This window comes from Artemia sp. Qi Xiang Cuo, chromosome 7 (genome assembly GCF_049724085.1).
Source record: "Artemia sp. Qi Xiang Cuo chromosome 7, ASM4972408v1, whole genome shotgun sequence".
NCBI lineage: Eukaryota > Metazoa > Arthropoda > Branchiopoda > Anostraca > Artemiidae > Artemia > Artemia sp. Qi Xiang Cuo.
This window is the reverse complement of record NC_142800.1, coordinates 39,283,591-39,310,701: the sequence shown is the minus strand read 5'-3', so window position 1 is coordinate 39,310,701 and position 27,111 is coordinate 39,283,591. Positions and strand designations below refer to the sequence as shown.

General features: G+C 33.5%; 1 protein-coding gene across 1 annotated transcript; it reads right to left on the bottom strand.

Moving 5' to 3' along the window:
* Positions 1 to 481: 481 nt before the first annotated feature.
* Rpt4 (Regulatory particle triple-A ATPase 4) lies at positions 482 to 27,111 on the bottom strand. The gene is made up of 7 exons (XM_089092268.1): positions 26,952 to 27,111; positions 19,315 to 19,434; positions 14,738 to 14,973; positions 11,608 to 11,757; positions 8,431 to 8,655; positions 7,354 to 7,516; positions 482 to 747 (listed from the first exon to the last, which is right to left on the bottom strand). The coding sequence occupies exons 1-7, from the start codon at positions 27,034 to 27,036 to the stop codon at positions 557 to 559; spliced, it is 1,170 nt and encodes a 389-aa protein (XP_088948394.1). The 5' UTR covers positions 27,037 to 27,111; the 3' UTR covers positions 482 to 556.

Sequence of the window (27,111 nt, the reverse complement as noted above, 5' to 3'; positions counted from 1 at the left end):
CACAAATTTACTTTTAATTCGTATTTTATTCACTTTAGAATCAAAAGATACCTTCAGATATAACTAACTCATATTTCTGGAGGCTCTATCCAAAGAGCAATTTCTTAAAAATCGACAAAGAGTGGGTTTAACAACAACAAAGCACCAGTGAAAATTGGTGTCGTATTTTCAATTGCTTAAAATTAGTACGAAAATAGCCATGTGCGCTGTCTGTCGGGCGTTTTTGCATATAATAGTATATATAAAAAAGTGTCTAATTCCAGAATAATAATAATAAATAAATATACAAAATAAAATAATTTGATTGTCAAAGCACACTTCATCTAAGACAAGTACTACTTAGAGCTCTTTATTTTTCATGACGACATAGCATACATGAGATGATTCCAATTAAACTGTTATTTTACCGCACACTCTTTGTGACATTACAATCTGAGATCAATTCCACTTTAGAAAAAACTTCATCCAAGGAAACAAAAGATGACAAAAAGAAATTTGTATTCATTAAACAAAGCAGAAACCACAGAAACAAAAATGAAGCAGAAGAAATTATATTTTAAATTGGTTTGTAATCAAGTTTCGACTCAAGTTTCTTATTATCCGATACTTTTCTAGCAGCTTTCATCAAATCCTCTTCAATAATGTAGTCACGATCAGCACGGATTGCAAATAGACCTGCTTCTGTGCATATATTTCGCAGATCTGCACCGTTAAACCCATCTGTGAGCTTCACTATAGCTTCATAATCTAAAAGTGAGAGCATATGTATAGCCTTTTAATTCATCAGAAACTATATGCTTTTGTCAAGGAATAATATATAGAACATGAATCTTTTATTCACCAAAGTCGCTGACAATTAGCACAAGAGTGTCAAAAGCAAATGAATAAAACATTAGTATCACATCCTTATTGGTCAAAGCGGTGTTAAATAGTAAACTGAAGACATTGAGAGAGATTGTTACACACAGGGGCGGATCCAGAATTTTTTTAAGGGGAGGGGGGACAAAATAGGTTGATCCGAAGAAAATTTAGGGGGGGGGGCAAAATAGATTGATTCGATAAACTTGCGTTAGGAGCATGTTTGATTAACGCCAATTTGAGTTAATTAAGTAAATTACTCTACTTTAGACTACGCTAGGGGGGCACCCCCTCGACCCCTGGATCCGCCACTGGTTATACAGCCATAAAAAAGAAAATAAATTGAATAAACGGACAAGGCAATGCAAGATACTGAAGATTAAGTATAAATATTAAAAAAGCTAATTATGCTTTTTAAATATAAGCTGTCTATAAGGTTTTTGGCACTTGTTCGACAAGATGATATCACTTACAAGTTCTGTCATACGTCGCTCACTAAAGTAATATACTTTTTAAAATAAATAAATGTCTTGAGGCCCTATAAGCCATCTACAAAGTTTTTGCCACTTATTCATCAAGACTTCATCCCTTACTAAATTCAATCATACATCACTAAACACAATCGTCACTCGCTAAAGTAGCTACACTTTTAAATAAATAAAGATCTTGAGGCCCTGTAAGCCGTCGGCAAAGTTTTCCACTTGACAATGATTTCCCTACTTACTAAATTCCGTCATTTATCGTAAAACCTAAATAGTTTCAGAGGAGGTCTATCGCTCAAACAATAGATTCCAAAAGGGTGGAGCATTATTTTCTCGTGGCAGCAATTTATTAGTGCCCACAATCTTATATGACACCCATTGGCTAATAATTATTATAAAATATTGACTCTACCGTAGCAGATAGGTTGATTTCGAAGGGATACTATTTTCTTAATACGTATTTTTTATGAAATTGTCATAGGTTGGTTCTTTTTTTTAATTTTTGCATAGCCTTACTGGAATAAGTCTTTCCAATTATTACAAATGACGGTTTGATTTTGGCAATGTTTTGACATGATACCAGTTTTTGCAGCATTTCTGAAGCTCAGAACGCACAGAATACGACAATTTTCGTCTAAGAAATTTTTCATTTTAAATAGTATTTTATATGTATTAAAATGACCTAAAAACCTAATTGTTATTATTCTTGAACTTGCGATTACAAAACGTCACATGTTAGCAGGTCAACGTTAAATTAGAAAAAAAATTATATACAGCTTTAACAATTACTCTTGGTTATTAACTACTAATGAGAAAGCTTGAATCAGCTTTAGTGGGACGAAATGACATAACCTCTCCGTAGGCTCTGGACTGAAATGACGAGAGTCCAGCTTTTACCGTCACATTCTTCTTACCTACCAAAACAACTGGGAAACCAAATGCGATACTAGACTAACTGGAACGAATGCCGGTAGACACATAACTCAGGAAAACTTCACTTCCTCAACCAAAAGATATCGTAGTTCCCTTTTACAGTACATTGTTCCTCATTTTAACCTGTGATTGCCTTGCTCGACTTTTCTATGGGGCTACGTCTAACTGTATTGACATGAAGTATTACTTTCCGAAGTTTATGTTATTGTTATTGATTTTCTGTGGCTCTTTACTTTATCAAAAAATGCTTAAAACAAAATATATTTAAAATGCTTTCATTTTTTTACTTTAATAAACACAAATTATTTTGACTTTAAGGAATAAATATTAGTATATTCATAAAAAACCTGACAATCCATGGTCATTTTTAGCTTTTTCAGTAAAGTGCAAGTTATGTTCTGGTCTTGAGAGGGCAAGGGGGTTGTCAGCCCAACTCATGTTAATTTTAGCTCGTTTTGACTTTCACTCGGTTATTTATTGTAATTTCAAGTCGCTTTTAGCTTTATTTATTTATTTAATGACGATGTAGTTTTACGCTTGGAACGTTATTTGATTTTATTTCTGGTCATTTTTGGCTTAGTGGAGCTCTTTACTTTTCTTTCAAAAACTTGTTTTGATGAAAATTTTTTATATGAATTAACATTAAAAAGCTTATGCTTTCCTGAAGCCACTTAAGTTAATACACATATTCTATACACATCTAACTTTTTGCTTCTAAGTAACACCTGAAAAGTGCCAGGCTAAATTCATACAGTGAACAGCTTTGAGAAAAACTGCTTTTGCTCTTGGTTTATCCATTGAAAAAATATGGCGTTGATTAAAAAAAGGAATTGTGTACTATAGCCGTTACATTCAAACTTCATACTCATTCTTTACGATTAAGACAAATAAAGATAAAAAATATTCTATTTATAAAGATCGTGTCATTAATCAATCACTAAATTGAAAATTGCCCAATTAAGCAAACGCTATCTCAATAAGTAAATAAGGCTTAATGCTAAAGCAACGTAACTAAATAATACCGCTAAATGGGATTTGTTGTTTCATCTTTATTCCCATATAGATAATAAAAAAAAACTCAACTCTTTTTCAAAATGGACTAAAAAATGGAAATAATTCTTTTCTCAGAATTTATAAATACAAATGAAAACGATGGGCGCAAAAGGGATTGTGCTTTATGTAACAGATATCAAATTGAGCAAGTTACAAATGCACAAATGTCAGTCTGTTTTGCTCCCCTTGTTTTCACTTATATTTATAGATTCTGAAAAAAAAATCTACTTTTTCGTCCATTTCGAAAATGACTTGAAGCTTGTTTTATGTTTATGATTTCCAACTTTTTTTTCTTCCGGTTTTATTATGGCAAAATTGTATTTATTCTTATGACACCATTTATGAACTTCTTATTTTGAAAGAGAATCTATATTTAAAAAAAATGTGTTTTCTACGATTCGAACCTAAATTACCAAGTCAGAAGCAAGTGTTCTTACCGGTATGCAATCAAGTTTCCTATTATGGTGTTGGTTTTCTACTATTTGCTGTTCCCAAGCACCCGTTTATGTTGTTTTATTAATTATACTTAATCAAAACCCGAACTGTTTCAAAAAATAATGTGCTACAGTACTGTCATCGGAATTGCATATACCGATAAAGTTTGGAAGCAATTGAACATTCAGAAGTGGTCGAAAAACGGCTCACAAATTCAACAAAATTAAGTAACAAACAAATAAACAAGTCAGTGAGTTGAGGAAAATGAGTTTTCTTTAGCCCTAAAAGAAATAAACAAAAGTGATTAAAGACTCCTAGCAGTGCTAATATATCACATTCAAACATCGACCTCTATAAACTTATGGACAAGAGTACTAAGTATTTTGTTTTTTGCGAATTGTTTGTAATTTTCAAAGTTTTAAGTTTCATATATATTTAGTGTTATTAACTCTCTTTTTTCTTTGTCGTCCCATTCTGGACAAAATTTCTAAAATCTTTTAGGTGAGAAAAATCGGAATTCAAGAAATAAATCCCATAAAGTGAAAAATCTATCTTGTTCTTCATGTGGATTTTTCTTCTCCCCCCCCTCTTTTTACTCATCTGTAGCCTACTCTGCTGTTGGTGGATTATATTTGAATGGAATTGCTTTTCCTTGTGTTGTTAAAATCTGTAGCCCCATTCAGGGTATGTTATGACTGATTATTTAAATTTACTGATTGCCACCATTCTTTACCTGCTCTTTACCTGCTAGCGTATTTCAACGTTTTTCCATATTTTCTGGTATCCATCCAGGTAAACAATCAATAAGTATAGTCCGACTAACTGGAAAAGACGACTTCAATAGCTCTGATTCGACCAGAACCAAGAGTTACTACAATTATACAGCCATCTTTCATGGGCAACAGCATATATTTTCTAGGCCCTGTAGGTAAGCTACTACATTTAGCCTATTTCCTATTGCTATAAAAATTCCAATATTTTTATGGCTTCCTTAGATTTTGTACCAAATAAAGAAAATAACGACGAAGACCACATTGCCTTTCCATCATAAAAACAAACAACAGGTAAAACAATAGGGAATTTTTTTTAAAACAGTGAAACTTGTTCAAACCTCAAATCAATATTTCGGCCCTGCACCCAAGAGCTGTCCTCAGCAAAACACATTCAACAAAAAAAGAAGCTTACAGTAAAATGCAAGGTTTAAAACTTAAAAATCTATTTAAAAAAATTAAAACTTGAAGTTAATTAACCTAAAACTAAAAACATAATTTTAAATTTAAAGGTCGCATTTTAATGTAAGTTTCGTTTTTTATTTATAATTGTTACCCTTGGATACAGGGCCAAAATATTCATTTTGAAATTTGAGCAAGTTTCACTGTCTTCAAGAAAATTACCTATTGTTTTACATGTTGTTTGTTTTTATTTTGCATCAAACAGAGGGTAATTTTTTTCAAATCTAGGAATTAATTAATAAAGAAACTGAAGGAATCAAAATTCGAATAGGTCAATATTTAGAGAAGAAACATGGTATTAAAACCATTGTTTCTCATAATATGCACCAAAATTGTAACAAACAGATTTTCTATGCGCTTCAGCTTTCATTCACGTTTTTTCTGCTTCTTTTTTTTTTCGTATAAATATATTAATTTTCTTTGTCTGTGTTGTTGTAGATCTAGCTTACATTTTGATTCCGAAGTCCTGATGACCCATCTTTCTTTCTAAAATTATGTGCCATTGAATTTTAAACATTCAGGTTAACAAACACCATCTATATAATTATGTCGTCACACTAACTTGCATATATATTTTCAGTGGGAATGGACTTTATTTCAATATAATCTTCACTAATGGTTCGTTTACACATTGCGGAAATCCATGCGGAAATCTGTCCGTTTCTGTTCGAACTATGGCTAAAATAACGCTGCGTTTTAAGGTAAAGATTTCAAATTATTGCAACAGCATGACCTTTGTTCTTACCGTCTTCTGAAAGCTGTTGAGCAATAGAGAGCCAAATGACACCTTTTTTCTTAGTTTCCTATAGCCTGGGTGCGCAGGATCATAGAAGCTGGGGTATCCTTGAACCAAAGTTATAAGATCGTGCAGTTTTTGATAATACATACTCACGATTTTATTCATTTAAAATTCTTGCCAAGATTCCGTCCTGATTTGACCAAAACGTTGCGGAAAGCTAGAGATTTTTTCTAGCACGAAAGCGGACGGAATTTCCGCACGGATTGCTAAATCCGCATAAATTTCCGCAATGTTTAAACGAACCATAATTGTCAAAACGCCACCACAGACGCTGTTTGTTATCCCGAACATCTAAAACTCAGGCACACAATATCAGAGACAAAGGAAATTAATCCATTTACAAAAAAAAGAAGGAAAAAGTGGGAGCGCATGGAAAAATCTGTCGGACTACAATTCTTGTGCATATTAAGAAGTAAGATTTTTATTAACATGTTTCCTTCTGAGGATAGTAACCACTAAATATTCCTCTTCTAATACCTTAGAAGAAATTAAGACTTTAAACTCAAAAATTGGGGAAACAAAAAGCCTATGTTGAGGACAAAATAGATTTAGGCATTTTCCCTAGTTAGCAAGATTGACCCAAACTATAGGGATTTGCAGTTATTTCCAGCTGTCTTTCTAGCTTGGAGAAAATGTTGTAACCACCGATTTATAAGCTGTTCGTAGAGTATCGTGAAAAATATAATATACTTATAACTCCAAGGATCACGCACAGTTCCATTGCTGCTTACAGAAGAGAAATTGTCTAGAGCAAATAGCTTATTTAATTCTTTTTTTATATAAATTCAGGCTTTTCTTTACTTACTTTATTGTCCTTGATATTCTATTTAGTCCAATCTGATCCATGACTATAATTCACATGTCCCTAAGCAATGTAGGAATATTACGATGTAGATAAGGAACATTGAGCATGCGCACAAAGCCGCTGCAAAGTTCACAGACAACATAAAATCTATAAAAGGTTTCACACCAGGCCCCAAAGACTCGCACTTCCAGAAAGGATGCCAATGTTTTTCAGATATTTGATAACTAATAGTCTTTGAATTATTCAATTGGAGTCTAGTTATTGCAGTATGTGATCTAAAAACCATAGTGCACGTAACTTGATCCAGATTGTTAGTGAAACAGCCTCAGCGTCTAGCTTTAAAGCCTACATAAAAACAAGAGTATGCACCCATGTTGCTTTTTCAAAATAAGAAGAAGAAGAAGACATCTTCTTCACAAGAGACACACTACAGCCTGTGTGCTTTGCTGTATGCAGACATATTTTATCACACTGTAGACACAAAACGGGACATGATCGATATTTTTCAGCCAACAGTATATTTTTACATTTAAAAACATATTTTATATTATAAAAACATTTAATTTTTTTTTCCTGGTTGGTTGTTTAAAAAAAGCTAACACTGCATATGACTTGTCAGCATACAGTCAAAAATATCTTAAATTGAAAAAAAAATTCTATCAAATATCATCACAAACATTCAATTAGGTCAGAATCATCTTTACAATATTTTTAGGTTATTAAAAGAAAATACAGTAACTTGTCAATAATCCTTACCAATATCACCATGTTTAGTGATGGGAGCACTATGAATCTTCAAAATTTCCAGGCGAGCCTGCTCATTTGGAAGAGGAATTTCAATCTTTCTGTCTAAACGACCTGGACGAAGCAAAGCAGGATCCAACGTATCTGGTCTGTTTGTAGCCATGATCATTTTTACCTAGATTAATACAAACTCGCATTAAGATAAATATCTTTAAGAAATTACCAAGTGTTTTAATTTTTTTGAAAAAAAAATATTTCTACAGCTGACCACTAGAAAGACAGTATCCTATTCGTTCGACCTCAAAGGATGTCTTTATTTTGACAGATGCCTTCAAAAATGAAAGGGTTCTTATCCCTCTAGAAATTCTGCTTTCTAACTAAACTAGAACAAACATCTATCCAGAAATTAAGACAAAAAAAGTTTTAATGAGCAGCAGTAACACCTCCCCCTCTTTAAGAAGAATCTTCTGACGCACCCTTATACTTTGTATAGCAAACTTTCTTATGTATGCCAAGATTCGAAGGAATATGAATTCTCTATTTATTTGCCCTTCGACTTCCATTTGCCAATGAGCACTTGTTTTATGCTGTATCTGTTTTAGGACACTGTAGCCCTTCTTAACCATTGATCTAGTTTATAGGATAATCTTATATCTTTCTATTTATAAATGAGATGAAGGAAGGGGGATGAAGAAAAACTAAAAGAAAGACAATAGAAATAAAGAGTTGAGATATGTATTTTACAGTTAAAATAGGTTTGTCTTGCGTTAAGCCGAAATATAAGGCAATAAATGGTCATACTAAAACTCAAAAGTATTAAAATTAAAATCTTAGGGCAGTTTTATAGCAACAATCTCACTTTGCCTCTAAAACACCACCTTGAAGTTGTTCATTTCCTTTTGGTACCACAGATTTTGAAGGCAATTTCGCCAAAATAAGGCTTTTACAAGTAGCAACAATTGAAATTAGCCAAAGATAGGAACATATATTTACCAAACCATGATTTAACTAATTGTCTTGTATGTTGATTCTTTGGCATCCGATTTATTGTTCACAACAAGAAGAAACAAATAAAAAATGTAAACCAACCTGTCCCAAAGCATCGAAACCATCCATTTGATTTAGCAACTCCATAAGGGTACGTTGGATTTCACGATCTGCGGATGTACCTTCACTAAATCTCCTACCCCCAATTGCGTCAATTTCGTCCATGAAAATAATACAGGGTTGATGGTCTCGGGCATAGTTAAACATTTCTCGAATGAGACGAGCAGATTCACCAATATACTTGTCAACGATCGCACTAGAAACCACCTGAATAAGGACAGGTTTAGGATAAGTGAAAAAAGAAAACAAACTCCTATTTTTAACAACTCATTTTAACACTTTTTCAACTCCATAAAATAAACATTCGAAAAAGTTGAGACGGAAAATGTGGTACTGATGTTCATTTTAATACACACACTGCAAGGGGAAAATGTCAACAACTTTTAGACTTGGCTTATTTGCTCGAGTAGGAGGAATGTTCTTGAGCGAATTTTCGAATAAACTGGATCAGGTCAAACACACTTTTTTTTAATGCCATGCTGATGATTAAACTTGTACTAAAATTTAACTTCTGTTTATGAGCATTACAAGAAAAAGGACATATTTGTTTATTTTGAAAGAAATGCGTCATTTCCCATATAGATTTTTTCTTTTCATAAACACTACATAGTCATTTCTTTACAAAAGCTGCCCTTGTTGACAGAATCGTCCCCCCTCCCCATCCAGATTTTTAATTGTTATATCAGTTTTTATCGACACATGATCACAGCATCGTTCAGTTATTAATTGAGAAGCTTCGTTTTTTATCCAGTTCAAGTTACTTAGCTCCTAACGTAAAATTTTCCTAAAATTTCAATTACCAGCCGGCAATTTTTTGGACCCAAACAAGCTTTAACTTTGGCGTCAAAACCAGGGTCTGAGAAGGCAAAATATCTCCTACATTTAGGGTAAATGTCACTTTACTGTAATATGAATAAAACTTTTTTTTATCTGATTACTGTACCTTTTCAAAGTGTTTATAATTAGTTTATTATAACTGTACAATAATTTACTTAAAATCCTAAGACAGAACAAAACACACAATCATACTCTTGGAAACTGGTAGACTTCTTAAATTTTTCGATAGCCTGTACTAAATAGCTATCTCACATTTTTTTTTACTTATAGGTATTTTGGCTCACCTGGAGACAACGAGGTTGCACTGTGACACAAAATGGAAGAAACGACAGTTTATTGAGGCATAATCGAGTGGGTACTAGAAATGAAAATTTGTCAGAACGAGCCTCTCTCTATTCAAAGCGATTTTTATGTTATAAATTTCCAGTTGTTCAAAGAGAACTGCAATGATTGATCATGTAAATTTACTGATTGCCACCATTCTTTTGTTTATATGTAATGACTCGTTTACCTGATGGCGTATTTCAACATTTTTTCTATATTTTCTGGTATCCATCCAGGTAACCAACCAGTAAGTATAGTTCAACTAAACTAAGAAGACTGCTTCAATAGCTGCAATTGGACCTGAATCGAGAGAACTATTTTACTGACTGGCTGGTCATTTTTATCGACTGATTTTTGTCAATAATTAGCATAATATCCGTTCCGAATACAATGTAAATCATGCACGAGTGAAAACCGCCATTACCGACCGAGATTCAGATTTCGGTACATATCATGTCACTATTTTCAGGGGGGAGGGGTTGTAAGGAAAGATTTAAGGGAAATTGGAACTTTTTAGGAGGGTGTGGAGGGAGGCTTTAAATAGATTGAGAGGGAGAAGGAGCGTACATAGCTGTGTTATACTAAAAAAAAACAAAAAACCCTATTCCAAAAAAAGCAGTTCTTCAAAGAAAAACAATGCGATATTTTAAAACCTGAGATGAGCAGATAATAAGGAGATACAGCAATTCCAACATAAAATGAACAAATATTACTATTTAAAGCAGAAGTATTTATTTGCCACAATATCCATAACTACTACTATGACTGTTTGTAATAACTCACTGCAGTACCAAGCCATTTGAGGCCTAACAAAGCTACGCACACTGCTCCCACATCCAAATCTATCTAAAGGCAACAATATGCATTTTCTAGGCACTGCAGATAAGCTACTACATTTGGCCTATTTATTGCTAATAAAATACCAATATTTTTATGACTTCCTTAGATTTTGCACCAAAAAGGGGGTTATTTCTTTCAAATCTAGGAATTAATAAATAAAGAAACTACAAAAATCGAATTTCTAAAATTTAAATATTTAGTTGATTATTCAAAACGATTTGTTTGTCATAAATTTTCAGTTGTCCAAAAGGGAACTAGTTCTTCAGAAAAATGTTAATCTTCAACGAATGACACCTACCATACCCCTTCCTTATCTGCAGGTACCCAAATAAATATAATCTTTCATTTTAAACTTAAATCTTTCTGCAATAACAAAAAAGCTGTCGACCCCTCAGCATCCATTCTTAACGTTAATTTTAAATGTATTCCTTTTCAAAGTGTATATGTTGGTCCCTCTCACACCTTAGATCTAAAAAGAATTAGGACTACTGAAAGAAATATTTTCGGAGTAAATAAAGGCTCGTAAATTACAACGAGTCCTTTCAAACATCCCTCAAAAAAATATTTGAAGAAGAAGATATAACGGAATAGTTCATGCCATTGTAATACTTAAGTTAATACTTTTGCTAGTTTAATCACCCAAAAATAGAAAAAAGGAAAACAAATTACTTAGTTTATGACAAGCATTTGGTTAGTCCTAGCACTTCGGCTCTCGTCGACAGAGTATTTCATAATCTAGGGATTATTCTGGTTCTCCAATTATCACCTACAAAATTTAGCTGATCTCTTTTGATTGTTTTGGAGCTTTATCCATTAGAAATAAAATTCAAAATAATTGTAGCCAAACATACATATATATATATATTTTTTGAAAATACTATAGTTGGGAAATAATTGACTCCAAATCAATTAAAATCGGGCAAACTTATATGCTGAATTGACAAATTCAATCCCACCTCAATTACGTATCTCTGCTTGATAGTGACAGGAAGGAGTTTAAGGAGAGCAATACCTATAATCATAAAGTATGTCTGCAAAGCCCTTTATCTGACGCATAGTTTCTTTGCGTCTTTACGGTCTTTTAAGAAATACAATAAAGAAAGAAGAAAAAAAATGAAACAAAAGAAGAAATACAATAAAAAAAATTTTTAAATTTACCTTTAAAAAATTGGCATCCAGCTGGCTAGCAACAGCACGAGCAAGTAACGTCTTTCCGGTTCCAGGAGGACCATAGAGTAAGCATCCTTTGGGTGGGGTTATGCCAACCCTTTGAAATAATTCCGGATTTAGCAATGGTAGCTCAATTACCTAAAAAAAATGAGCAATGCATCAAAATAGCAAAAATAGACAAATTATGTGAAACATTTTAAGAAATACAGGGATCAATCATAAAAGGTCTTGCGATTGCATCGGGGAGGGGGCGAGGCACTAGTATTTCCATTAAACATTGTATTCTAGAGGACATATAATATTATGTGTAAGTCGGATATTGTCCGTAGGTATAACACAACTCGTATAGACCAATATTGTGAACACGAATAAATAAAATTTTATATTTTCAAGTCTTTCTTCAGTTGTACAAACCTGAAATTGCACGCCTTCCCCGATTACAATATTCTTGATCATACATTAGAAGGCCAGATTTGGTGGACTTTCGGCAGAAATAACTGAAAAATAACTCTCTCCGCCAGCACAAGAAAACGAATACCTTGTTTATTATTTTCATCAGATCGAAACAGAAAGCACATATTTAGAGAACTATCTTATGCTGATTTGAGATTTGGCTTTTACTTATAAAATACCACAGGTAAGTAAGGAACGTCAAGTACGATTAATAAATAAAATAACATTAAAGCATCTGAATGAAAGCCTTTGTCTGTTGGATTGGCATGATGTTATATCCACGGAGGATGCAGATACGGCAACTGATACTTTTCTAAGAAAATTTAAATGCTGCCTTGATTCTAGTTGCCTATTTGTTACGAATAAAATTTGCAGAACAAAATTTCCTATAAGGCCGTTGATAACTTCTGGAATTTTGATATCAGTAAAAAAAAAAATCATTTATTTATGAAGCAGTTAAAAATGCAACTGATTATAATATTAACAATTTACATTAAAAAAAATAAATTAACCACAGTGATACGATTGTCGAAACAAAGGTATTATAAAGTTTTTTGAATAAGCTCAAAATTCTCCTCGTAAAACGTGTTCTTTCTTTTATAAAAAAAAGAAAGAAGTTCTAAGTTTCCTGAAGTTATTAGTTTAGAGGATGGATCGATTACTAATAAATCAGACGAAGTGGCTGATATTTTGAATACTTATTTTGCTAATATAGGAGAGAAAATTGCTTCCTCAGTGATGAACCAGTTTGATTCACGCAGTAATAAACATTTTTCTTTGTAACTTCCATCACCTTAAAGTAATTAAATTTTTCTTGGGCCTAGTTCTCAGTTTGGCATAATGAAAATAGGTTATGATCTAAATCCAGGTAATTCAGTGGGAACAGACGGGTCTAGTTATATAATTGTCAAAGAAATATTGTCTGCAGCAATTTTACCATTATAATTAATCTTTCGTTTAAAACTGGAGTTTTCCCATCTGCTTTTAAAGAAGCGCGGATAATTCCACTTCACAAAGGTGACTCTCCAAAAATCCCATCCAACTACCGCCCTATTTCTATTTTCTCAGCTTTTTCAAAAAGATTTGGGAAGGCAATTTATAAAAGGGTTTATGATTTTCTTAAATCGTCTAATTTCTTCAGAAATTCCCAATTTGGTTTTAGGTCTGGACACAATACTGAACACGCTACCCACGCATTACCCGAATTACTTCTTCATAATATCTATTATCAATACCTCCGGTGGAAACGATAAAGTACCTTGGACTTGTGACTGACAATACACACATTCAAAAACTACGCTTAAAGATTTCAAGGTGTGTTGGTCTAATGAGAAGGCTGAAACATTATTTGCCCTACTGTGCTTTACGAAGTATTTATTTTGCTCTGATTCAGCCTAGTATTAATTATTGTTCTCTAGTATACTTATCTACATTTAATAGCCATAATAAACCAACACAGATTTTACAAAATAAAGCCCTAAGAATCCTGAAACTTTTTATTCCATCACCTATTGTACTTCCAAATAAGTCTTCTACAGTATTTTTATATACTTATCTAGATATACTTCCAGTTTCTCAGCAATTTTTCTTTTGGGACAAGTCTTCATATTAGATTATGACATTAAGAATTTACCGCCATATTACCTCAATCAAAGTTTGTTTTCCCAATCACAAGATTTACATAATTATAACATCCGACAAAAAAAGAGTATCTACATTGACAAATATAGTACTGAGAGATCTAAATTTGCTCCGTTTGTGTCGATAGCTTGGTGCTGGGATGCTCACAAGGATCTTATTGACAAATTTACTTCTATCCTATTAGTAAAAAGGAATTTTAAATTTCATTTAGTTCAAAATTATCTATCTTCTTGTATTATATTTGATAATACCGAATCTTTTTTTTTAAATCCTGGGCAGCTGCTACTTTCATATTACTGTCGTGCTATTTTATCTTTGCCGTCGTGTTTATCTTTGAACTGTAGTGTTATTTGTTAGGCCTAGTCTTTTGTCTAGGCCTGGTCTTACAAGCTTGTCTTACCATAGGCCTATGTCAAATATATACATGTATATGTGAATAATAAAATGAGTGAGCATAAGCATCACTAACTAGTTAGACCTTTGACTACTTAGAAACATTTCCAATTTTGTAGCCACCTGAGGACCCTTTTTTGGTCATTTAATGTTTATGCTAAAGATATAATTTTTCCCACTGGTCCTTTTTTTTTGAACGCCTATGTGTAAAGAATTATAGAGGAAATTTTTTAAGTAGCTTTAAGGAACCAAATCATAAACCAAAATATAAGAACACTTAAATGGGGATTGAGTAAACAACTCAGCTAGTCTCATTTATTTTGATGTCTCTCACTTAGTAAGAGACCTAGTTGCAATTGGAATGGAAGCTGTGGTCAGTCTGTAAAGAAATCTTCAATCCAACTCCAATTTCAGCTCAGTTTAATACGTCAATCAGTGGAGTAAATTTTGAGATTTTAGTAATTTTCGAGTCCTGCTTCACAGGCTAAAATTACTGACCAAAAGTCCCTCTGACTGCCCAATTTACAAACCTTTTGTTTCGCAAAAGGTTAGTAAACTTGGTTTATCTCAGGTGAAAGGAAAGAGAGAGAAAGAGAGGGGAGACAGAGAGAGAAAAAAGTAAATAGCATACTTCTCGTAGTTCTCGAACTTGTTCCGAGAGACCACCAATATTTGAGTAAGTGACATCACCAGGGTCTTCATGTGACATGTTGTAAACTAGTGGGTCAACTTCACGAGGTAAATACCTCATTATAGTTAGTGTGGTCATATCCAGGGCAACACGAGTACCAGGTTTTAATGAGGATTTATCCAGCTGTCTACGGCACCCAACAACATAACGGGGTCCATTGGTAGCCTTGACAATAACTATAACAACAATTTATGAGTATTTAGTGGCATCCTTTGTCTAATTTTTTCAACATAAACCTAAGTTAAGATTTGGAATTACAAGCAAGACTGTATCAAAGGCAACCGCAAAACTTACCCTTCGCTGTTTTACTCATCCAACCATTAACTTGAACTTCTCCAACACTAGACAATTTCCAGAGCTTTCTCATCTCTTAAATACAAGAACTAGTAAACTCAGTAAATATTCGCATTTACTTTCTTTCTTTTTTTAAGTCAAGAGTCACAGTAAGAAGTAACATAGTATTCATAGTCTAGCCCTTTTAAATATTAAACTGATTAAATTTAAGCAATATGACAAAGACTGTATCAAAGGAGCTATAAACGCACGTTAACAACTTGATTCCCCCTGAAACAACTTAATTTTTTGAAGAGCTTTACTTTCTTACATTGAAGGTAGGATATTTCTTGATAAATGCTTGGCTTGAGCTCCCAAGCCTCTTCAATTATTTCATATAATAACTAACAAACATATCAATTAGTAGCAGATATTTTCTTTAACAAAGAGGTGAGGCAAGAAGAAAAGTTTCTACCTCAAATTAATTTTGTTGCTTGACCAATCTATAGATTAAAATTGAGATGACCTTTTTTTGGGATGACAAGCTGGATCTTAGAATTTAGATGATCTTCATTTGTAGACAAACTAATATAAACATCTGGAAACTACCAAGGATGAATGCATGGAACTAAACTGAACCAAAGTCATAGGGAAAGACAACACACACATGCAGAGTTTTAAGAAATTATATGGGAAATTATGGGGGCAAACTGTAAAATTTTGTGATTTCATGAGCTCAAGGCCTTCCTGATTCAGACCTTATTAAAACACAACAGCTTGTTTCTATCTTATCAGACAAGACAGCCGTACATCATTACGGGCATTACACAAATTTTATAGCACGAAAGAAGGAGTTACTCTGTGATTCCAAATCTTTTTAGATTTGTAAAGGATTTTAGAAAACCAGCCGCTTTTGCTGTGATCTCGCTGATGTGATCTCCAAACAAGAGATCGTCACTTAATGTGATCTCAAGTATTTTTAATGATTTTTTTGTTTGGAGAGGTGCAGATTCATTTATGCTCTTCTTCTTCAGGAGGTTGACATGCATTACACAGCTTTTCTCGAAGCTTATCTGGAGCTTCACTTGATCAGCTTGATGTTGAAGCTCTGCAACAAGGGGTATGAGCTGATTCGGTGTTTGTGACAGGAAGTGCAGCAGGCTTAGCGAAAAATCATCTGCAAATTTATACCTCTGTTTGTGTTGCCTTATTAGTCGGTTCATTACTACTACATTGCTACGTTCATTACTCGTATAACAAATAAGATGGGACCTAACTTGCTTCCTTGGGCAGCTCCACACGTGATGTCTTGGAAGTTGGACGTTTCCTCGTTTTCGAGTTGTACGCAATGTTGACGACCAGAAAGGAAACTTGCAATGGTACATAAGAGAAACTGCGAGACTTCCAGGCCACGGGCTTCGTTGATTACAGTCTCATGATCAAGCAGATAGAAAGCTTTCACGAAATCAGAAATGATTATTTCGGCAAGGGCCTCAGGATTTTCTAGGTGTTCTAGTAGATCATGAAGTAATCTGACCAGATAGTGAGTTGTGTTGTGTCCTCGACGAAAACCGAACTGCATCGGATCGATTTTGTGTTCTACTTCTGCTAGTAACCACTGTAAAGTAAAATCTTCGAAGACTTTTGAAATGATGGACGGCTTTCAAATTGACCTGAGATGGAATGGTGAGGTTGGTAATGTTTTCTTTGGAATTGGTGTGATAAATGCCTTTTTGAACTTATTTGGGAAAGTGCCTTCCAGTAGGCACTGGTTATACAGAATAGTCAATGGTGTAGCCAGTAAGGAGGAGCATGCATGTATCAGCCTTATAGGAATTTCCCCAGGGTACAAGGTTTTCGTAATGTCTAGGTTTTCGAGTTTTTCTTGGACCTGAGAAACTGTGATAACAGGGATGTTTCAATTGGACCACTCTGTGGCCTAGTCTCGAGTTGAGGCTGTTGGCGGCAAATATTTGAAGTGTGCATTAATTAGTTCTGCGGTTATACTCTCTCCTTGCTGGTCCCTCAGGATGGATTTAGACTTCTGCTGTCCCATTAGTTTCCGTACAGTTGTGTGGAATTTCCTTGGATCACAGTAAGCGTTCGATTCTGTTGATAGAAGAGCTTTAGCAAAGGTTTTATCCTTGTATGGTATACCAGACAAATACATTAAAGTGATTAAAGCTATGTACGAGAATAACACTGCTGCGGTTAAGGTAGGAAATGAGGTTAGCAGCTGGTTTTGCATTAAATCAGGAGTTAAGCAGGGTTGTGTTCTATCCCCCATTAGATGGATTTTTTTATGGACTTTATATTAAGGAGCACAGGAAAGGTAATGGGAGGCCATGGAATCGAATGGGGAGGAAAAAGTCTCCTGGACTTAGATTACGCGGATGATTTAAGCATCCTAGAGGAAAGTGTGAGCAAAATGAATGAGCTTTTAGAGGTTCTTTGAGTTCAGGGTGCTAGAATAGATTGGAAAATTAACGATAAGAAGACTAAGTCACTAAGGCTAGGAATAAGTGAAGATGAAAGGTGACATTGGGTAATGAAAAGATTAATCAAGGGCTCAGCTTCACTTACCTTGGTAGTATTATCAGTAAAGATGGTGGGAGCAGTGAAGATGTTAAAAGTAGAATAGCCAAGGCTCAGGGTGTTTTTTCACAATTAAAAAAAGTTTGAAAGAATAGAAAGATAAGTCTGCAAACAAAGAATAAAATATTGGAAGGTAGAGTGATGACAGTAGTCAAATATGGCTCTGAAGCATGGGCGCTTCGAAAAGCGGATGAAGATTTGCTAGGTGTTTTCCAGAGAAATTGCTTAAGGATTGTTCAGGGTACCTGGCTGACTGACCGCATTTCAAACAAAAGGCTGTACGAAAAATGTGGTTCAATACCGCTCTCTAGGGCTATAATGAGAGAAAGGTTGAGAAGGCTAGGGCACGTTGTGTGGATGAAGGATGACAGATTGCCGAAGATTGTTCTTTTCGGCCAACCGTCTAGGGCTAAACAGAAAGCATGTTGTCCTTGTCTAGGGTGAGAGGACGTCATAAAGAAAGATTTAAAGGAAATGGGAGCTTCGTGGGAGTTTTGTACAAAGGGAGGATTTGAATAGATTAGGATGTAGGAGGAGCGTGCGTAGCTGTGTTGGCCTCAGGCGGGTTGGTGCTGCGGTGAGTTGTTAGTAGTAGTAGTAAAATGTCAGTTCCTCACCCCCTTTTTTTCAGTTATAGACTCTAGCTTACTGCCTTAAATAAGATATAATACATTATTTCTTTTCAGAAAACTATCACAAGCTTTAATAGAGCCAAAATTGCTTCATATGTCAAAAAAAAAAAAAAAAAAAAAAAAAAAAAAAAAAAAAAAAAAAGCAGCAAGGACAGCAAGACAAATGTTAAAAATTAATTGAACATAAAGATCGTCAATGAAAGATTAACATAAATTAGTAAAATTTAACATTCAGCAATTTTGTGTCCAAAAACTAAAAATGAACATTGTACAAGTAATGGCAAAAAACGAAAGATGGGAAAAGTTATAGACAAACAACTATCACAAGCTAAAAATAAAAATAGCCAAAATCGCATTCTAAATCAAACAATGTAACTAATCATCATCTTGGCAACCATTCATAGCAGAGATACAGCATTTATAACTAAGTTTATTTACAAGTAATATACAATTGCAATAATAATATATTTGAAAATCCATCAAAACAAGTGGAAAGTAAAAGAAGGAAACAAAAAAGAAAAGCAGCAGCAATAAAAGTTCAATAAATTTTTAAAAGAAATGAAAAATAAAACAAAAAGCAGAAAAAAATGGTTAGAAAACTTGCCCACTCTTGTGTTGGATATAGGGGTTTAGTTTTTCCCCAGCTAAGAAGTTTTTTAACTATTAAATTCAGGTCAGCTAGGTAGTAGGAACAAATTAGAAGGGCATTTTCACATCAATAGTGGGAATTTCAGAAAGTACTTGACAAATCTATAAAACAAAGTGCACATTTCAGTTTTTTCACTCTTTGCCAGGGATATCACAACTGAATACTAAATACAATACGTTAACAGCCTTGTATACTAAAATGTTTCCAAATGGTATTTACTATCCAACCTGTTTGCAGTCTAAATTGCTTCTTAAAAGCAAGGCCTGCAAAGCTAGATTTATATGCAATGGTATGTTTTGATTGGAGATTTGCACAAAATAAAAGGCCATGCCACAAAAAGTTAGAACCAAAGAAAAATGTGTTCTTACATTTGTCTTCAGTAAGCTGCTTGAGAACTTCTCCAACAATCTGACCAACTGACTGCAAGGCTTTTAAATCATTTTCCGATTTGTCAAATTGCTTTGTCAACTCTCTTAGCTGTTCTCGCACTAGAAGAAAAACAATAGATTGAACAATCTAACAGTTCAAAAAAAAACTAAAAATCATAACATTTGGCATACCATAGATGGCCTACACGTTCTTACAAGTCTTACAGGGTTTCACAGGATTTATCTCACAGGCTAGGTAAGGCCACACACTGGAGCTTTCATATAGTAAGAGGAACTCGGGCAAGCCAGCCACTGTAACTTACAGCCTTCAATTTGAGATTCTTTTTTTCCTGTCCTTTTAATTATATATATACTCTTTCATTATACAAAAAGATTTTTGATGTTATATCAAAAGCTCCTACCAAATCCTGTTTTTCTACCCACTGCCTAAGGTGATGTTTTACATTTATGAAGTTTTTGATGATGAGGGATGGCAAACATATCCCTGTTTCCAGGGTTTTCCATCAGGGAAATGAGTCAGTATTTACATCTCACTTAAAAAAATACAAAAAAGACATGGTAACAATACAGTTCTAGAAAGATAAAAAATAGCTCATTGTTAGCCAAGATTTAACACTCAAAATGCCAAAATGCAGCAACACATTACTGTTGAATTTTGCTGAAAAATGGCAGACTTTACATATCTTTTTTTTACAGAACTTAACCAGTTTCTAGGAAGTTGCAAGGGTGCAGACTCTCTCAGGAGAGTAAATACCAGAGTAGATAAAATATGTAACAGCAGGGGAGCTCTTGTTTTGACTTTAGGTTGCTTTCCCAGACTCTTGTGAAAGTATAAAACAAAAAAAAGTGCATTGACATGTTGTTGCTTAGAACTTGGAACATTTAAAATAAAATTTGAGACTTGATGACCTTGGCAAGGTAGCAACAGCAAAGAAAAAATTGTAGAACAAAAAATATAGTAAAGTTAGAAATCCATTAACAAAAAGGTAACATGTAGCCTTAGAAATACTGTTATTTAATCTTTTCACCAGCAATCTTGCCAATGTACTGCAAACCATCAAAATGCAATGATTTCTTAGCATTTCTTGGTAAAATGCTCAAATTTAATTTTATTTTTCAGGATGTATTGGTACATCAATTATAGTACTGAAGATACCTCCTTTAGGACAAATAAAAATTAGATGGTAATGTTGTTTATATGAAAGTTGTAAACTTTATAAAAAATCTAGTACATGCACTTTACAGTAGTACTTCCTTTTTGAAATTGAATATACTGTAAGTCAAACTGAGTTTATTTGAAGTCAAAATTTTAATTTGTTTTTATTGACACTTTTTATCATGCACTACTTGACAAATATTTTCATTAACAAAAAGATGATCATTCATAGGTAGTGAAGCCTCTCAAGAAGTTGGACATTATAATGACAAGCTTTGAGCTGCTTTTTGAATTTTAAACTTTTCACATTTAGTTAAGAGACATGTAGTTGAATACTCAAAGATTTCTTTTTAATTTTACTTAAATTTTAATATACTCTATCTGAAACTTAATTAGGTATTTATGTAGCTTAACTGCTTTAAAAAAAAATATGATAAAACAGCTTATTGGTAATAATTATTGCTTGATTTTAGTTTCAAAATTTAACAGGTTGTCTTTATAAAATGAATATAGTTTTAAACAGCATCTAATATAATAAACGAAATAATGAAATGCTAGCTGACAATATGTAAAGGCATAAAAATTGAATCAGGACCATCAAGTATTTAATCTAAGCTAAACAACTAAGATGTTTACACACTTCTATTTCACCTTTTCTTATACTCTGTTTTCTATTCCAGGTTCTATTAGTTTCACAATTTTGTTAGATGTATTTCTCAATCTAATTCTACCATAAAGCAAATCAAAAACGAGTTTTTCTTTCTTTCTTGTATAACTACAAATCTAGTCTTGAGCACAAATCTAGCATCATCCTCATTTGATTTTCTTTTGTTTTCCAGTTTAGATCAAGGTTAGTTTATTATTATAATAGTTTTCAGATTAGCTGTGCATTGTTCACTTTGTGTTTTTTGATGGTCTTTTTTTTAGTTTAAACTTATTCTTGTTTGTTCTTCATACAACAAGCCATAAGAATTGCACTTTTCATAATAATAATTAAATCTATAATCTCTATTAATGAGATCTATATATTTATTGGTTGCAACTAATGAAAATTGGTTCAATCTGGTACTTCATTCATAAAAAATATTATCTGTGGTTTTTATGTTATGGACTAATGTAAACAGCAAAGGCAATGGGAGAGAAGTGCCACACTTACTCTTATCACCTTTCTTATACAGGGGTTGAATTAGGGTTTTCATAAAGTTGCTAGGTACTTCCCCCGTTTTGAAAATCATATTCATAATCTTGAGTAACCTATTTCTAATCTCATAACTACCATATTTTAGATACTCATTTACCACACTATCTTTCTTTCATTTAACTCTTTCCTTATCACTTATTGTGACCCCATTTCTATCTTCAACTGAGACAAGTCCAGATTGACTACTCTCTCTCAAAATATTAAAATGCCAGTACAATATTTTACTATCAGCCAATGCCATCTAGCTGCATCTTTTAGATTTCAGCAATTTTATCCATTGCCTCCACTCTGCATCTGCTGAATGCATCTTTTAATTCTTTCTCTAATTTCTTTATATTCCTCTTATTTTTATATAATCTATCACTCAAATAATTCTTGTACAAGCCCCATATCCTCTCTCTGAAACATAAAGCAGTTTGATCAATATTTCTAGCTCCTGGTTCTAATTTTCTTCCCTAAGAAACCATTAGTGATTTCACAAACTTTTTTCTTAGAATTATTCCATCTATCTTCAATATTGCCAAATTTTAGACTCTCCAATTAAGTATTCAAATGTTTCTGGAAAGTTTCTCTCAAATTCCAAAGTTGGAGTCTACCAACATAATGTAGATCTTAACTTATGAGCAATATTATGACTAAATATCATAGTAGTTATATACCAATGTTATTGGTTATATATAGTAGTTATATACCAATATACCAATGTATTAGTTATATTGGTCTATTTGTTCCTGTAGCTCTGATTAAAATTCTGTGAGTCACTACAATCTCCATCAAACACTTCTACAGGGACAAATACTACTATGACTAATTCCCAGCACAATTTTAGCATAAAATGAGCAACTAGCATTCCACTACTAATACCTTCTAAAAAAGACTTAGTAGCTTCCTTATTCATCATGAGTCCAATTCCCTGCCTATGCACTCCATCCTTCATGCTTGAGTAAATCAACTTTATATCACCTAATTTCACAGTTCCTGCCCCTGGGATATGAGTTTCTGAAACTTCTAATAAGTCTAGATCCAAGTGTCTAAATTTGTCAGTCAAAATGTCATTATAATAGTTGTTTTTAAACAGTGTAACATTTCAAGTTGTAATTTTCATATCTTTAAATCATTGATAATATTATGGCCTCAGGAAAAGCAATTGTTCCAGAATAAGTGCAGGATGTGGACTAACACATCTTTTCAAGTCTACACAAAGAACTTAAGCTGTCTTAAAACCAGACAGCAAGATGTATCTTCAATCTCCAGTGTGAATGGAGATTTTGTGCAATCCTGGGACACAGCATGGTTTTCCACACCTGACAATGCTCTTCTGTCAACAAGAGTCAAAATACTCCCTAGAAAATCTCAAGCCTATTATATCCAACTTCTTCATGTCTATAAATATTGTGCTACTACAGGGAAGCAGCCCATAATAGATAATTTAACTTGGAATGGCTTTTCAGCCCAAAAAAGGCAACCAAACCAGACCAAACCAAGAAGAGTTATGTATTAAATATTATCCAGTACAAATACTGTGTAGTTTACAAGGCTATAATATACTTCTGCTCAGAAGTTGAGAGTGCCCTGCCTCAGGGAACAATCTTGGGACCAACATTGTTCAGTATTTCTGTTAGTGATGCTCCAGAAGCTTTAAGAAATAAGATGAGCTGTTTATCCTGGTGATTCAAAGTTTATTGGATCTGCAGAGTCATCAGTTACAAGAGCTTCCATACAGGAAGACCTGTATTTGCTTTCACTTTGGACCCACAAGTAGATGCTTGAATTTATATTCAAAAGTGCAAGTCAGTTCACTTTGGGATAAAGAACATAAGGTGACAGTGCTACAGGGGCATTTTGGGAGAGGACGGTTGTCCCCCCCCCAATAATTTGTAGTAATAAAATTATCATATAGCTCATGGCCCTTGAGCATCCAGATATGGAACCCTCTTGTAACCACTACTTCTCTAATAGTGATTGCTTATTGCAACAATCTTTCTGATATTGCTCTCACTATCCCCTTCACTGATGCCTTTAAGAATGTTGTTTACAAGAGTTGGTCTATTAAACCATGGAAGACAGAGTGGTATGCAATTGAATCAATGACTAACAAGTGGGAGTATGCACCTAATGAGTTGAGTCACCATCATCAATGATTACAATCATTGATCAGAATTCACAGGACTTGTCCTTATTGCTGGCAAGTGCAATTTAAGATAATCATTGGTGACCAGCAATTCTATAGGATTATCCATTATTTTGCTAGGAAATACAATTTAAAGTAATAATTTCCTTCAAGGACACCACTACTCAAGGTCACCCTGTAGTGCTGTTGACACTCATGGGTTTTGTTAGGAAAACTCATGAAACATCCTCATTGATGCTATACAAGGAGGATTTATCCTGTCAGGGATAGGGATGGAGAAAGGAGCTTACAACAGACTAGAGACCCTAGCCATCTCACAGCAGCATAACAGCTCTAACCTTTTATAACCAGCCTATCCATCTCAGGGCATAAATATTTAGATCACTTAAGAATGGCACCAGAACTTTTGATTCTGGTTCAAATTAGCCCTCTCCCAATCCTCTTGAACCATTGGTTTGATATGATCACCCCTGAAAATAAACAAAAACAAAATAAACATACATCTTTCTTCTGGAAAAAAAAAATACAAAATTCTATATTTTTGTAGATAGGAGCTTGAAACCTCTACAGTAGGGTTCTTTGATATGCTTAATCTGAGGGTGCTAGAACAATATGGATCTTAAGGTGTGTGAAAGTGAAATAAAAGTAAAAATGTCATTTAATACCTTTTTTATGTTTTTTCAAAATCCAATAATTGTTTCTGGGGCTTATTGCATCTTGAGCCTTAAAAGGGGCCCTGAAGGAATTTTATAAAGCTGAAAGTGAAAACATCATTTGATAAATTTTTTAATGCTCTTTCATAATTCAATAATTTCTTTTGTTACATATTGCATCTTGAGCCCTTAAAGGGGCCCAAAGGTATTTTTTATGAATTATAAAAAAGCATAAAAAAGCATCAAATGATGTTTTCACTCTCATCCTAGCTAAATTATATGACCCACTGCAAATTTACCATGAACTTTACCCTCCCCCTCACCCCCCCCCCAATGTGAAAATATATACCCTGAATTGGAATATTGTTTAAACTTACCTTTCATTTACATAAAAAAATTCCCCCCCCCCCAATGTGCAAATATATACCCTGAATTGGTATATATGGGGGTAGGGGGAAAATTCATTTCCAACAAAAATGATCATTATATTTGGAAAGAGCATAAAAAAGGCATCAAGTGGTATGTTTACTTTATTTGTAAGTCAATTATATGAATAATGAAAAAATTACTGGAATATACCCTGAATTGTTGATGGCAAAGTTTCAAATTGCAAGACTCAGTGCTATTTTAGTCAACAGCATTTGAAAAACTTGAAACAATAGGAAAACAGTTTATATTTGAGTTGCCTAATAAATGAGATTTGAATTGGGTAAAAATTTAGAATTGTGACTTCTGATAAGGAGACATGTTAAGAAAACAATGCTTACTTTAAAATATGTATAATGATCCTAGTTAACATATTATCCAAGGGGAGAAACTTTATCATCAAGTCTTTCCTCTTTTGTCCTTCTTTATCCAACTTAAAAGAACAAAATTACAGTTTTTTCTATGCAAAAACACAATGCATAAATCTTTTGAAATTGCTGCTGTAAATTGTTCTTATAGATAGCATTCATCCCAGCCAAGTTCAACAGACTTGGTCAATGCCTTCAGCCTTGACTGATTCTGTTGATTTTGAATTGAAGTTAGGTCAGGTTGAATTAATATTTTGTATTTTTGCCACTGCTTTATCTACCATTAAAAAAATGGGTAAAATTCTACTTTAGCTACTTTTGACTATCTTAGAAAGGGGTTATATTAAGAAAATGAAACTTTCAGGGATGAGTCTACAGGCTAAAGTATGTCCCGGGAAGGTATTTTTAAGTACCTACCTCCACTCCTTCTCCCTTTAGAGGGTCTTGACCTTTGATGACCTTTAAAAATCTGTGAGTTATAGAAGTGAAACCTTGCAAAATAGATTTTCTGTTTAAATGAAGCATAACAAAATTGTTTTCAGCTTCACAACTTTGCTCAATCCCAATTTATAAGGTTTTAAAGATATGCAAATACTTTTCCTAAATTTTGGAATTAAAACATTGATATGGCTTAAAATGCTGCTTAAATAACTAAAATTGCATTTTCAGAGCTAAAGCCAGAGAGAAAGACACTGATAACTGAAAATTTAGGTAAAATGTTGTTTTGTCAAAATTTCAATGGGTATAGACCTATCATTTAGGCAAATTTCAGGACCCTCTAGGGGGAGAAGGAGTGGAGGTAGGTGCTTCAAAATACCTTCCCAGGACATTCTTTGGCCTGTAGACCCATACCTGATAGTTTCATTTTCCTAACCTAAACCCAGTCCAAGATAGCCAAAAGTAGCTAAAGTAGAATTTTACCAAAAAATGGAATTAGCGATGACCAGGATGAACAATATCTATAAGAACAATTTATAGCAGCAATTTCAAAAGATTTACACATTGCATTTCTCACATGGAAAACATTGTATTTTTTTTTCTTTTAAGTTGGAAAAAGAAGGAAAAAGAGGAAAGACTTGATGAAGGTTCTCCCTTTTGATAATATGTTTACTAGGATCATTATACATATTTTAAAGTAAGAATTGTTTTCTTAACATGTCTCCTTATCAGAAGTCACAATTCTAAATTTATACCAATTGGTTTGTTATAAATAAGTATTTTTTGAATATATTAGTCTTGAACAACCTATTTATAAACTAGTTATATGTTTTAACACTTTCAATAACTTAACTAGTGTTGGTAACTTCTTTGTGTGGTAACAAAAATGAAATCCTACCTTTGGGGCCCCTTTAAGGGCTCAAGATACAATTAACCCCAGAAGCAATTATTGAATTATGAAAGAGAATAAAAATAGTTATCAAATGATGTCATCACTTTCATTGTAGCTAAGTTATTGCACCACCTAGATATTTACCAGAGTCCTTACCCTATTATAGGCTAGGACAATATCTAGGACCATCAGCAGAGTGGGTGGCCAATCATCATTGAAAGGATATTGCATAATTATATCTAAGAGGCTAGCATCAATAAACAGGCACAGGCTACCTAGCATATGGAACATTAGCCTAGAAATGTTTTTCTATAAGCCTAAACAGTCAAAACATATAACACTGTGACTTACTATCTTTTAATCTTGCTTCAACTTCTCTATGTTCCATGAGCTTCTTTCTATATTCTTGCAGAGTTTTATCTCTCATTGGGTCCATTTTCTAGGTATTCTAGATTGCCTTTCTTTAGATTTGTTACAATGACAAGCTGATTTATATATTCTATTCAACTAA

Excerpts from the sequence above, each read along its gene's own strand:
- Rpt4 (XM_089092268.1), bottom strand. The coding sequence starts at position 27,036 with ATGGACCCAATGAGAGATAAAACTCTGCAAGAATATAGAAAGAAGCTC. Across the intron at positions 14,974-19,314 it reads GCAGCTTACTGAAGACAAAT|TTATTGTCAAGGCTACCAAT; the intron begins GTAAGAACACAT and ends TTGTTGTTATAG. Across the intron at positions 7,517-8,430 it reads GTTTCGATGCTTTGGGACAG|GTAAAAATGATCATGGCTAC; the intron begins GTTGGTTTACAT and ends GTATTAATCTAG.